Here is a 15449-nt window from a genome sequence, read left to right as displayed (position 1 = left end):
TGCCCAGACTCAGCCGTCAAATAAACCCGCCCGCTTTCACGGAGGGAAACGCGGGGCGTGCTGTTCGCTGAGGATGATTTATAAGACAACAAGTTTTACAGACTGTTTCATTTCTTCTGTGTATTACGAGGATAACCACATAAAAAATCTGGCCTCCTCCAATTCCAGTATTTTATTTGTTCAAACAGAAGCCTGCTTCCTACACAGTAGACTGTCGATAAAGTTCCTCAGCTACTGTTGACCCCATGCTTTTCTTAGAATATCCAATCTCAGCTTTTGTTGGTGCTTAAAGTTTTAGAATACTTTTTATATGATTTTAAACCAGATTTATACAAATGTCCCTGCATTTTCAGTTGTAACTGTCATGCAATAGAGTGGGCCTGACAGAGTGAGCTACAGTTTATCATTGATCTCTGATAGACAGAAAAAAGGCCTTCCCAGTTTAACCCAATTACTCTCTTTTCAATCAGGGTGATTTGGTCCTTATCGGTTTAAACCTAATTCAGTCTACCCTATGTACAATGCACAATGTCAGCCAACAGCTCAGCTGCATCATGTTGTTGCTGCTCGACTCGATTCTCCAAAGCACAGCAAGATTATTGAAACAACACACAAAATTCACCGGTCATTTGTATGATAGCTGCAAATCTCCTCAGAAATCAACAGCCTAGCACTGGACATAAACAGCGTGGCCCTGTGGCGCCTGCGAACAGGACAGCTGACCAGCGAGGCCGGCGTGAAATGGATTCCATCAGGAAGGATTAGGATTTATAGATCGGCCACCTCAGGGAGAGGGATCCTGATGACAGCTGCAGCGAAGCATAAGTTTACAGCACTGTCATCAGAAGGATATTTACCCAGGTGACACTGCTGTTGAGACAGCAGTTGACAGGAGCCCAAGGCCTGCAGTCAAATCAATAACCCTGTGCATTAAGAAACTGCAGGTGAGCGATTGACCCTCAGCTCCTCCATCACTTACAGGCCTCATTGTGGGAAATTTACAGTACAAAATATAAAGTGATATACGACTTGACGAACAGAACATGGAAAAAAGGGGAGAGGTGTTTTTTTTTTTTAAATAGCAACATATCTAACCCATCAAAATGAAAGGGAGATTATGTAAATTAAAAACAAAATGTGTGTGGCAGCATATTTAAATATGTTGTCAAAATAAGGGTTCAACAATGGTATTGTTGGATTCAGATTTAATTACAGATTCACTGCGTGTGACTCAATCCCTCATTAGATCAAGGGCAAAAATGATCTCACGCAGAACGGTCATGACACAACCGCAACCTACACCCCTCCTCAAATCAACCAGGCCGAAAGCAGAGCCACTTAATTGAAGAGCCATGGAAACAGAAACACAGCTGAGGCCTGTGCTATTCCGGTGCCTCGACTCGAGTGTTTCAGCCTAATCACAACAACGATATTCACGATTAGACGGCTTTTTTAATGAAGCACTGTTGTTGGAGCATGACGCATCAGGAAGGAATGGAAAATCTCAAGTTTGCTAGACTCCTCAAGAGGGCATTCTACTTATCTTGGAACTTTCCCATTTCAGCCCCACAGGCATAGCAAATCTGACCGCAATACGAAACACAAAACTGAACAGGAAGAGACCAGCAATTTTCTTGTTCAATGTGAAAGACATCTGAGCTCATGCGATGGTGTAATGTGACTCTGGCAATGGCACAGTATGATTTCAGTACAGTCCACATCTCTCATAAATACATAAATTTGAAATTAATCACTACACCCTGTAATTATAAGTAAAAATAGACCACAGTCAGCATATGGTTAGTCATAATGAAAACCATAAGAATGGTACATTTGCATGCGTTTAGCCACAGGAAGAATGCTGAGCACGTCCATGCTGTTACACTGTACATAGTTCTGAAACAGTCTCTTCATTGCCTGCTATTGTTCATTTTAACATGTAAATGAAATATATATTGAAAGAATTGTTTCATTTCACAAATGAGGACACTGTTCCTTTTTGCTGTCGGCAACAAACCTTTTTACGCTACTGAAAACTACCAACCTAATACGATTTTACCAAGGTCCGTCAGCATGTCAGGAATTTTTCTGGCCAAACGTTGCACCCTCAACAGCTGTTTAAGGAGTGTCAAATACCACAGCAATCTGGGCATCAGTATACAATTCCAAACATGGTTTTAGTTACTTGGTGAGTGTGAAGAAAACAAATGGTAAAGCTCCCTCAATAAAACGGCAAACAACTTTTGCATCTGTATCTACATTTCTTATCTTGACACAGCATAGTTTTGAACAAATTCTTCACAATGACGTCCACCAATACCACTGACTGATTCACCGTGTTCTACTGATAAGAGAAAGTACCTTCATCAACAACAAAATAAGTGGCACTACTTTTGCCATAGACATCAAAGTATGTGATTGGTCCATATACAAATGGGATTGACAGAGCCTGGTAAAGTACCCTTTATTGAGTTCAATAAGTCTTATTCTCCTATCACTGCTGTGCTTCCTTACATCTTGGCAATGTAGGAGTACTGACATCTACAGTCTCCTTCATCATGACAAAGCAAAGTTCAGTACCATGAGCAATTTAACCTTAATTTCTCCGTTTTCATTTCGATTCGGCACCGCCGGGAGCTTCCACACCAGCCGGCAGAAGTGCCCTCAGCGGAGATTTCACACCAGTTGCGTCACCAGCAGCGAGCTGCAGAGGAACGGCAGACAGCGAGTCTCAGAAGTCCAAATTCAGCTCAGCACGGTCAGCTTCAGGGGTAAACAAGAGATTGAGCCGCACTGCTGCTCTGTAAACAAGATGAGGCCCGGCCTTCGCTGGCAGACAGCGTGGCACCCTCTTTCACTGGCACGTCCTGTGAGGACGAGGGCTGTCGGAATTAAGGAGGGCGAATGTCATCCGGCGTGACTCCCGGTCGCGGGGCAAACGAGACGAGGAGAGAGGCAAGCGCGGCATAATGCGCCAGCGCAACCGAATGTGACCGAAACACGACTCTCCTCTTATTATCTGCACATCTCTCACATCCCCTGCGCAAATTCACTTTGTGGAAAAGAGAACAATGTTCCACTGCAGGCGTGACGCTTCACGGAATTGGCTCTCCGCATAAACGTTCTCCCCTAGCCTCAGAGCTAAAGCACTTTCCGTCCCCACTTACTGAGTGCTCCGTTCATTTACACCTAAACAACCAGGATCGGAGTTTTAAAACACATTCTATAAATGGCATCAAGAAAAAAAACCACTTTAGCATGGAATTATTCTCCAAATCCCGGAGTAATGGTTTTAAGCCGAACACCTTCTCCCAGCTGACTGAAGCGCAGGGGAGGTGGACTGCTTTATACTGTTGGTCTGTAACTACATTAAAATAAGAAGAGAACTGAGAGCCCCAGATACATAGCTTCCTCGCTATGCGCTAACACCTATCAGCAGTTAAAGCATTATGGAGATATACCGTAGTGCTGCAAATCACCAGGCTCAATGCACTAGAGGAGGGAATGGTTTTCGCTGCAAATTCTTTTATAAACGAGAAGCAAAATGTCATAAGCAACAAACCGAATAGCAGTTCTACTTCCTAATCATTAGGGACAAAAAATGTTCTTTTCTACTTCCGAACTGGGGCTAGGTTGGTTCTCTTCATTAGGTTCCATCTACGTTTCCATTAAATATATATATATATATATATTTATATTTTTTTTTTTTTCGGTCACACTGACCAGTGTCAGCCCAGCCTTATATAGCCTCACTGCAGTTGGCCTATTTACAAGAAAGCTGCAAGCAGACAGGAGGCTCCATAAGAACGCTGCTTCCATCCATGTTAGTGGCAAAAGAAACTGAAGAGATAGCAGGGAGAGCACCCCAACATGGTATATGACAGCAAACAGCCAGAGGTAGACAGAGGCAATATGGAGTCTGCCTTCGTTTGTTTCTTGATAGGGACACTTAAGTCTTGGACCTCTGGCAACATCCAGGCAGCTGTCTCAATCTGGACGGCTGCATTCAACGAGATGCCAGGCAGCACGGCTCTGGTAGCTGTAAATAAATGGAAACGCGAGCGGCGCCATCTCTGGGTCAGACAGCTTTAGCAGCACCGCTCACTAACCCGGACCCAGCTCTGCAGCGTCAAGAAAAATAAATAAATCAAACAACATGCACGTGAGGAAGAACCAGTCAGGCTTCTAATTCTGCCTTCTGGCACGCAAGCGGGCTTGTTCACAGATTGCTTGTTAGTTCCACAGTGAATAATAAGATTCTCATCGCTCATTTTCCCCGCCTCGCGGGCTCAATTAAAGCCAGGGGCCACTGGGCCCCGGCCTCCACAGTTCAGGTCTGAACGCCGTCATTAGGCCGGCACACGTCCGCGAGTACGGGGCGAGCACAGGGCCTTCCTCCGCCTCCCTGTTCCCCTGCAGCATTAGCGGAGCCCGGCAGGTCCCCAGGCAGCCCTTTCACAGTGACAGATTTACGCAGGGTCCGGGAGGCGGGGCCTCTGGAACCATGGGCCGGCCCCCTGTGATCCAGGCAACCGTTCTCAGGATGAAGCCCGCCGCAGTTGCTCTCCCAATTATCTGCACTTCCGGCATGAGCATACCGGTCATTAATCATGCGCCTCTCAAGAGGGCTGAGAAATGTAGAGAAATTGAGGTATGGAATAGGTACATTAAACCTTTCAAATTTTTTTCCCCCTGCTTTTAGATCTACTCAGTTTTTACTGTGCATGCTTTGCGCAGACCAACTTTCTAATGCCTTTCATACATCTTTTCAGTCTTGATAGAACACAGCTAACACATCTTGAAACAAAGGGGATATGCAGAGTGTATAACCAGTGTGGCTCCCCTCGAACACAAGCCTTTTTGTCCTCAGTAAGGATCTTATTCACATGCTGCATACAAGGATGATCAATAGAGTGGTTTAATTTAAATGTTAATCATTTGATTTCCTGTTCAAAGGCTTGAAGCTCAAAGCTATTCATGATGAAGAGAAAGCGAGGAGAAGTATCTCTTGTGCAAAACTTCCTGAGGATCAGAAGGCTTCACAAGACGTGTCCGACTCGGAAAACAAAAGATTTTGTAGGCCCGTGTATGCTCTATCAATGGAAAATAATGACAGCCATATGCACAGCCTTACAATTAGCAGGCACAAATCCACTGCACCTCTGACTCACCCAAACGAAAAAAATGGTGCCGGGAGGCTCACCTCCACTTTCCAAGTCCAAAATAATGAGAGGCTTAAGAACTATCATTGAGCAACAAATGAAGAAAACTGCAATTTCTGCAACGAAACTCATCGTAATGTGAGTTATTCTCATCCATTATTTCTTTGTATGCTTTATAGTATGGTCATCCACCGCAACAAAAGGCCAACAGTGTCTCTGATTTTGTTGTTGTCCTACTGCGTTCAACAAAACTTGCTAACAGCAGCCTTAGCATTTCAGAATGCTTTCTATATGAGCTTAGCTATGGCTTCAGCTCAATGGGCTGACTAGATTCATTCATTAATACCAATCATAACAGGTAGAGAGCCCTTATCAGACTGCTCAATACTGCTGATTAGCAGCAGAGTGCCTCCATTATCCACACCCAAACGAGGCAGCCACTGCTCCCACATTAAAATAAACCAGGTCAACAGAGGTACATACAATTTAGGACATGGAATTGTATTGGTATATTTAATATGTGCTCCCGTGAAAGAACAAATGCCACCTTCATCCTCCCACTGCAGTCATTTAACATTTACATTAAAGGCATTCAGCAGACATTCTTGAGGACTGTCTACATAATTTGATGTACGGATGCTTAATAAACAGTGTTAAAAGTGGTATCCTCTGTGAAGCATGTGTGTAATACACCTGCCATCGAGTCAGTGCTCATGCTGCGTTTCGGATGAATGTGTAGCACAGGGACTCCTTCATCCTGTAATTTAATGCTGTGTGTTTCTGCAGCATGACGATACATCCCAGCCCGAGGAAACTTCCCGGTTCAAGCACTTGAAACGAAACGAGATTTCATTACATCCGTAGCGCTCGCAGCAGTTTCAGATCGCCCCCCGCGGAGGCCTTTGGGGTTGACTAAGTGCGCGATTCAGAGAAGAGCCGCCTTCTTTGCTCAGTGGGAGGAGCAACGGCCGTAGGCACGGGCCCTTTGAGTGCGCACCAGCCCGCGGTAAAGAGAGCATGGCGCCCCTAGATCCCCGCGGATCGCTGGGGTGAGCTGGGCCGGGCGAACGAGCCACAGGGCACCCGGCTTCACTCTGCCAGTCCCAGGCCAGCTCGGGCATTGAACCGATCCATCACCTCTCCTTTAAATGAGGCACAACCAGCCCATTACGCTGTCCTTCAGAGCTGAAATGGAAACTGGCAGGAGTGTTGAACCAATCAAGTGGCATCACCAATAAAGGTGGAACTCAAGGAGTCTTTGGCACACCGCCCCCAAAATTACCATGTCCTGCTGCACAGCATGGGCCGTTCATCAGCATCCCGAACGAACCGGTTTGAGCGTGTTTCCAGTTGAGGTACTGTAACTATACTGTGGTGTTGTGTCATCTCGAATGAACCAGTTTGATCGAGTTTCCAGTTAAGGGACTGTAACTATTCTGTCTTGTGTCATCTCGAATGAACCGGTTTGAACACGTTTCCTGTTAAGGGACTGTAACTGTCCTGTGGTGTTGTGTCATCCCGAATGAATCAGTGCGAACGCGTTTCCAGTTAAGGGACTGTAACTATTCTGTCTTGTGCCTTCTTGAATGAACCGGTTTGAATGTGTTTCCAGTTAAGGGATTGTGACTATTCTGTGGTGTTGTGTCATCCCGAGCTAATCGGTTTGAATGTGTTTCCAGTTAAAGGACTGTAACTATACTGTTGTGTTGTGTCATCTCGAATGAACCGACTTGAACGTGTTTCCAGTTAAGGGACTGTAACTATTCTGCAGTGTTGTGTCTTCCTGAATGAACTGGGAACATGTTACCTGTTAAGGGATGGTGACTACTCTTCGATGTTGTGTTTTTTAAGGTTTTCTGGCTGAACTTTCCAATTCTTCACAGCCTATGCAAAAGCGATGGAAAAAAATCTAGCTGCAGTGACATTTCAAAGGACGGTTTCCTCTTTCTTTTCTGTTTCCCTCAAAAACCATGAATCTGGTTGGCCCAGAGGAGCAGCAGACCCAGTGTGTTTCAGGAAAAACACATGTTTCAGGAGTAGGAGAAAAAAAAGATCACTCAAACACTACTTGAATCCATAGCAAAACCATTCATGTTTAGACAAGCAAACTCTTTAAGCCACTGTGGAAAAACTAAAACAGGCTTTATTTGGACTCCAAGTACAATGATGTGCTAATCGTTGAAACTTACTGAATACTAATTTCAGATTAATCAGTCTTGAACATTTTTAGAAAGCGCATCCTTTCACAAACATCTTGTACATGTCCCTGCATGCCAATTAGCATTTAAATACATACCTGCTAAAACTGAAAATCAACTATGCTCACAATAACATCTGTGTAGCTCAGGGCCAGAATACCCACATCACATTACAATGCTGGGTTTCAATGTCATCATACCAACACCAGACAATTAATGCTAGTGGACCAGGAAGGGGACTTCTTTTCCCTCAAATATAAATCAATGCCCTAGCGCAGTGGCGAGGACACTAAGCTGTAACTGGGGCCCTCTTTTGGAACGGTTGATAAAATATAGTCTGGTCGCAATGTGGTCAGTGTGCCATGCTACTGCGCTGTAGAAACCTGAACTTCTAATTATCCACCAGTCTACTGGCTAATCACCGCACTTGCCTCTCTCTCACAAATAATGTGTGGTGAGCAAGAATGACTGGCATGTATAATCTATGCAAACTGAATCCACTTGGGATAAAGGGAACTTTACTCAAATACATATCATGGGTTATTTATTTATTCATTCATTCGTTTATTTATTTTACAATAAATATATGATATTAGCATGTTCCTGTTCTGTGAACCTTAATAGAAGCCCCGAAAATGTGGAACACTGAAGGGCTTATCTGAAGCGGTTCTCTGATCAATAACATTCCTGCTGGTGGACAAGCGAGATACACTCACCCAGGACTTTAACTCATTAACACCCAACCCCCCCTCCTGCCCACACCCACCAGAGCAACATTTGCCACTCATACTGTTAAGATTTATTAGGCCATTTTTTTCATCTGTCTTGCTAAGTGCCAGTGCTGGACAACCCCATCAATCTCAGCACGTATAGCAAGAAGTTATTTTTAGACAAAGAAAATGTGCCTTCTGAAGATGATTTGAATGATTGACACGATGGGGTCCCTGTACTGAGGCCATGGTAAAGGTGATCCTTTAATAAGAAAATGTAATCTGATAAAGTGTCCCATTTTCAAGTGTGCGGATAATGACCTTCAGCGAGAAGTTGCGAGAAGGTTACAGAGCTGGCAAACTACACACCGTAAACATATGACAGTACTGCTCTTATTAGGTTGTCTTCCTTTCAAAATCAAGTGTCAAATATTGCAAATGCAATGCAGACAGTACAAACCTGAGAGTGAATTCTTTATAATCTGGTTATACAAATATTAAGTTTTGTATTAGGCGTTACAGGCAACAAGATGTGTTTTTCTACACATTCTGTTGTTGAGAATTACCAATACGTGATTATTCTTATTTGTGCAGGGGAACAAAAATTTGCATCTCTTTGTGTAAATAATCTGTTTTTAATCTTTCTGCTGTAGCCAGAATTTGTTGTGTTTAAATTCTGTTTACATTTCCGTTCAAATGCAGTTTTGTTGATTGCACCCATCGGAAAATCAGCCAGAGGCAATTTTTAAACAGTTTCCACCATTGCCAATCAGAGCACAATGCTGCCCTCGTGGCTTCGCTAATTAAAGGGAGCTCCTGGGTACGGAATTCGGCAGAAGTCACTCATTGTCATTCACATCCTGAAGAAGTTGCTCAGAACCCACGATACACCATCATTATCAGTCAGTCATGAAATCCAGGACTCTTCAGTGTCACTTCAGATCCAGAGATCCAGAGCTCCGAAAGCAGTAATGAGCCCCCCCCAGCCTTAACTGGGCACTCAGTCGGCCCTGTCTGAACAGGCCTTTACTTAGTTCTGTTGACCACCTGGACCCCCGCAATGTGCCATTGAGAAACTGTTCTGTTCCAGGCCTTCTCAAGCGCGCCAAATTGCACAGTGCCGCTGAGCAGATCACAGCATGTTCCTGCCCTTTAGGTTGATCGCACAGCTTATTCCCTTCAACAGTTATCCCCAGCTTCCAATAAGCTGGGCCAGTTTGACTACACTTGCTAGTTCATTGGAAACATAATTTATGGAACCCTTATGGGACTACCCATGTAAGGTCCCTCAAATATACACGGCCAGAAGTAAGGGACGTCCATCGGGCGGCTGAAAATATCTGTTATTTCCGACCGATTGCATTCAAATTTCACATAAAATGAAATGTCACCCTTGCTGCATTAGAACGTCCAGCCCTCAGAAGGTCAGACAGTTAGAAATGCTGTTCCTTTGAATCAGTGCCCATCCTGCCCTACCAGTGTGGTAAGGGAAGGAAATCCTCAGTAACCTACCACCTGTTATTCCAATGGATTGAGCAAACCTTCCACCGAGGGATGGCCAGGCATGTAATGGGATTCTCACCCCCTCCCCTCCCATGAAACTGTAGGTTTTCCATCAGTAGATAACTTCTCTGAAATTACCAGCTTTCCCAATTTCCACCCCGGTTTCAAAACTTCAAGGTTATGGTCTTCGCTTCATTTTTTTTTACAATGGCAATCACATGATCCTGCAAAGAAGCCTCAAAACACCAACAGATGGGGCAAGACAGACTTTATTATTGAAGTATTATTGAATTTCTGACCTCCAGCATGTAGAAAACTAGCAGAAACTGAGAGACGCCAATCACTCAATCAGTAAAAGACATTTTGTCATTTGTGTAGGACATGATAAAGAACATTAATACCGGCCCAGAGTGAAGGTCACCTTAAGGTCAGTTGGGCTACCAAGCATTTTGTTCACAAAATACGGGTAGTGGTTTGATTACCATAATTTGACGATTTGGCCACTAAATAATGGTTTCTCAATGAATAGACAGAGAAAACAGTCTGAGCTAAGTGCTTTTTTTAAAGTCATTTTTTTTCTTGTACCACAACAGTGTGGTACTAGCCCCTACCATATTAATAACTGATAAGCAGGACGGCCACTGATCTTACAAAAAGAACAAACAGTTCATAATTGATTTTTCATCAACTTTTCGGGCACCAAGTGTACTATAGCTTTAATTTAATATGAAATGAAAACAATTGTGTTTGCGCCTTCACATTAAACACCTAAACATAGCCCGCTGTAAGAAAATTGTCCTTAGTTCCACTAATTCATAAGTATGTGTTTTGATTTTCACTTTGGTCATGGTCCAGTTTTATGAATCTACTACATGCTGATTAATCCTCCTGTTTCTACAACAGAATAAATCCCATTAAATATGCTGTTTCGCAACAGAAACAGAATGAGTCACAAGAAAAGGAATGAATGTTTTGGCAGAAGGCCTCGAACAATTATGTGGCCAACGGCTTAATTTATGATGACTGTTTGTTGTAAGCGCACCATTTCAACATTTCAATTGTTTTTCCCCTGCTTAGAAATGGACTTGATGATCGTCCCTTTATGGAAAACAGCTGTTTTTCAAGACACTATAACAGACTTAATGCTCACACATTAATACCTCAGTGTGACAACGTCAGCTAACAGCTGCTTTCAAAATTTTTCTTTCAATGACACAAATGCCTTATACAAAACAGGGCATATAACAAATAAGCCCTCTATGCAACTTGAAACTTATTTACTTTTTTTTTTTGCTATAAACTGAAATCCTCCCATGTTCTGCATTTTATTGTATTAATTACATCTCAAACTTAAATCTTATGGAAAGACTTGCCCAACAGTATGGAATGACATCATCATTAACAACCTCAAAATGTAGTTTTTTGCGACCTTAAATATCTTTAACCTTCTATATGGTGCCTGTGATGTTAAGAGTCAGAAGAAGGATTATAAAATCATTGGTGTTATTGTGAATGTCTCTGAAGATCTGTTACTCAGTGATTGATTAATCTTGCCTTAAAATTGAGGGAGCATGTTGGACTTGATTGGGGCAATGGCAAAGAGGAGGGAAAGAAAGAGAAGGATGTGGGTAGTGGGGGTTGCTAACTATGTGCACTCAGGATGCAAAGGCAAGTAAAAAGAATGGAAAAGAACACACATTCTCTGTGTCTCGGTGAAAGTTTTATGTTGAGATAAGCCATGTGAGATGTGTTGCCAATAAAGGTATTACAATAACGTATATGGACAAAATCCTTACCACTGGTTCAAATGTGAGAGGAAAAATGTCTGTCTGTAATGAGCCAATCTATAAATCAGATCTCAGGCAGTAAATGTGGACCACATACGACCTTTGTGTATTTCAAACACATTTTTGTGCACTAATTATATGAAATGTTTGGCTTAGGCCTAACACTTGCATGCAAAGGCTATGATCAGTGTATCTCAACTGAAGCTGAAATAATTTAATTAGCATCTAAGCTGATAATATCCTTCTTCTCTGCATCTTTACTGGATATGTAGAGTAAAGCCATCACATCTTCTTTATGTGTGAATAAGTGAAAAAAAAAAAAAAAAATATATATATATATATATATATATATATATATATATATATATATATATATATATATAAAACAAAATATATCATACAATGTCAGACTCACTTTGGTTTTGGAATCTGATGTGGGAGTCTAAATACATGTTCCATGTATGCTCATATCATCTGAAATACTTTACAGTGTTTCCTTCTGTTTTCCTTCTGTTAGTTCTGTGCATAAAATGAGCAGACGTTTCTTCATCAGAAATTTTCAATCAATGCACAGTCTCATAATAGTCACTATATTCCTCGTGTTACTGCCATCTAGACAGTCTTCTGCTCTATATTCAATTCCATCTTACAGAAGGATGAGTAATTATGGCAAGGATCTTTGATCACTTCTGCCATCCTGCTCTGGCTCAAAAGGCCATCCCAGCCATTCTCCTGACAGTGATCCACCTGGCTACTGAAAACCCAACAACACCATGCCAACTCGAATTAAACAAACCCCCGACTCAGCTTAATTTACTCACAGCTACAGGCCAAATATAGGATGCAGACAACTGATTCAATGAGGTGTGGTTCTACGAGGAAGCGTCTTGTATGGGGGCTCAAAACAGATGGCACTGGCATCAGGCCATGGTGTGAAGATAAAAAGGCACTCCCAGACACCATCTTCACAGCTGAGGAGTAGCTACCTCGGGACAGTCTGATATGTTCTCTGCAGTCCCCAACTATATTGCAACTGAACATCTCTGCTGAAGTAAAAGGCAAAACATATCTGTCATACCAACAGGCACAGTATATTGTGAATGTAGTACTTTACATGGCCTGTGGACATATATTGGAAAAAAAATCTATATCTAACACCTTCAAATCTGAGGACTATTTTTTAGAACAGTATTTGTGCTGATCGAATGAAATCATTCAGAAAATTGTACAGGTATATTTCAGACACGAGACAATATTTCAGAAATAAAAGCTGCTGTAAACTACTCAGAAGGTTCTAAATCCAGAAATATGTCTTGCCTGAGCAATAATTTTACAATCCCACACAATGGGTATTCATTATATTACCTATATAGAGCATGTTTCACGCTAGTCGGCTATTTAATGCCATCTCTTACACGTGACATAATTTGATTTCTGTATGTATGCAAATGATTGATACTTGGCTTACTTGGCTTATTTCACGATTACAACGAAGTTTCGTTGTTGTTGTTCTTGTTGAGTGGGCGTGCGCGTGCGTGCGTGCGTCCTTTCAAGCACAACTACTCACTCAGGTGTGGACAAAATTACAACTCTCCAGTTAAAATAAATAAATAAGAAACGTTTGCATGCATCACCAAATTGAGTGTGTATATAATCGTGTGGGTTACCATTTGTGAGTAGCCTATTATTTATTTGCATTTCCAACAGAGCTCAAAGCTTTGTTAGCCTCCAAAACGATTCAGTGAATGACTTCGAATGGCCCTCGTGCCAAAACGATAAACGGTTAAATGAGTTTGATATTTCCTACTGCTCAGCTTGGAAATGGATCCATGAAATGCCGCAGGCTGAATACAATGAAAGCAATTCGCATGTAGACTGTCAAGGCTGCCATCCCTTGCCTTACAGCCTGATGTCTATTGATCGCAATAACGCTTTTAAAGAAATAGGCTAATAACTGAAAGCAGCATTAAGGGTATATATTTCATAGATACACTGCTTTAAACAAAGGACTCGTGAATACTTCAGGACACTAACTGAACTAAGGTGTTTGGATTTAGCTCATCCACATCAGCATGGTCTCATTGTGTACTCTTATCTTTCGTGTCAAACTTTTCGTGCAAGAATGTTTTTTTTTTTGTGCAAATCCAAAATATCTAAATAACATTAAAAGAGATAAAAATTACTGCCATATTTAACGACAGTGCCAACAAGTTGAGACTAATGGGTTAATCACCAGTGCTTTAAAACGAAATATTTTTCAGGTGCTTTCTGTGATGGAAAGGATGAAACAGCCTACAGACTGAAAAATCAGCTAACATAAATCACAAATTACCAATGTATTATCAAACATGAGACTTATAGCCAACATACATGCAAGCATTCACCAGGGAAATGTGAAAACAGTCAGACTAGGCTATAGCTCAGGTGAAATCTTGACAAACTACGAAAAATAGAATGCATATATTATTTAGCCATTCGTGTTCGTTACTGGATCAACAGAGTAGGCTAATAATTTCGATGATTTCCCACAGTTGGTTAGCCACTGATAACACATTTGAAACACACCGCAAACCAGGGATGTTAAATATATTTCGCCACATATTGAATCGTTTCAATACGTTGCTAAACCATCTAACTAACATAAAACAACTCTAGAATGCTAGAATGGGGTGTTGTTTCACAGTTGCACACTCATGGACAGAAAGAAAAGTAAAATAATTGAACAATGATAAGCTAATAACATTATTTAATTGGTTAATTAACTGAACGTCCCCAAAGAAGCGCTTGCAAAGGGCATGTCACCTAGACTGCTGATAGGGAAATGTGTAGGGCAAATATTTTATGGTCAAAGTTAACCAGCCTTTTATCTTTGGCACAAATTACGCGCCCCTTCGTACGACACTCAGTATTTCCTTACTGCTATAGAGTACTATTACTTCTGGCAGACGATCAGCGGAACGGTACCACTGAAAGACAATGATATACCTGACCATTCTTACCAGATAATTATCGCCTATGTGCAATATAACGGCACCAGCGCCGTTCAAAAGACAATAAGAATCGGCGTAGGCTGTATATGCGTAAGTCATTTCCCTTCAGAGAAGATAGCTACCAATAATACAAGCAATGTACTCACCAGCTGTAAAGTGCATAGAAAGATCAGCGTGCATCGACCTGTGCAACAACCCATTTTCCCTTTAAAACTGAAAAAACGCAATCTTTCAAAGACAGAATAGTCCACAGCCGGCAAATAAGGGCAGCAGGAGTGGTCCGATTTCCAAGCGTAAATAAAACAGGGCTCAAAAATACAAATACTCTTGGTACCCCATGCATACAGCGGCGCACGAAAGTCTCAAGTTAATATTAATACATTTCTGTAATAACACAAATCCGAATCATTAGTCTCCCCGCGTGCATGTCTCTTAAGAGGATAAAGAGACCACTTCAATTTCTGTTGAACTGAATGTGTAACGCGACTTGTCGCCTGATTCAAGCTCAGTTGTGCTTTTTAGGTTAATGTGTAGCTTGTCTCCGCAGTGAAACTTGAATGGCCTTGATATTCGGAGGAGCGCGCCCGACGCTTGTTGGGAGTGACTATTTTAACCCTTAACCACAAGCGCCATAATCGACGGAAATGTGGCCACGGTTCTTTTTGGGACTGTGTAGCTTTTGATGGTTGATCTACAGTTCTGTGCACTTTTTGTCGTAAACTGATGAGATGTATGGTATTTATGTGCGGGTTTTCGAAGCTTATTTATTTATGTATCTAATTATTTCATTTATTTATTAATTATTTTTTTATATTTTATTTTTTTATTTCTTTATTTATTTAATTTATTTTATTTATTTATTTATTTTTTTTGGGGGGGTTAATATAGTTTGTTCATAAACGGGTCTTGAGAAGGAATTGAGAGTGAACATTAAATTGCATTATTGTAAAATTATTATAAAAATTCCATATTCTGAATTTTCTACTACTACTACTACAACTAATAATAATAATAACAACAACAACAACAACAACAACAACAACGACAACAAACAACAATTGTAATTGCACAGCCAACAGAAGCTCTCACAAGTGGAACC

The 15449-nt window shown here is 41.6% G+C and overlaps 1 protein-coding gene across 5 annotated transcripts in view; it reads right to left on the bottom strand.

Annotated features, from left to right (window-relative positions):
* LOC118225429 (sodium/potassium-transporting ATPase subunit beta-1-interacting protein 3) overlaps positions 1–14956 on the bottom strand; it is an 89469-nt gene extending 74513 nt beyond the window's left edge. Inside the window, exon 1 of one of the 5 annotated variants that reach the window (XM_035413810.1) lies at positions 14497–14956. In XM_035413810.1, the coding sequence (XP_035269701.1) occupies positions 14497–14550 (54 nt within the window). In that variant the 5' untranslated portion in view covers positions 14551–14956. Of the gene's footprint in view, positions 1–2580; positions 2731–14496 lie in introns of those variants that run through there. The other 4 variants (XM_035413809.1, XM_035413812.1, XM_035413813.1 and 1 more) reach the window with 4 other exon arrangements.
* Between the last annotated feature and the right edge of the window lie 493 nt (positions 14957–15449).

Source organism: Anguilla anguilla, chromosome 4, assembly GCF_013347855.1.
Source record: "Anguilla anguilla isolate fAngAng1 chromosome 4, fAngAng1.pri, whole genome shotgun sequence".
NCBI classification, from domain to species: domain Eukaryota; kingdom Metazoa; phylum Chordata; class Actinopteri; order Anguilliformes; family Anguillidae; genus Anguilla; species Anguilla anguilla.
This window is presented reverse-complemented; position numbering and strand designations above follow the sequence as displayed.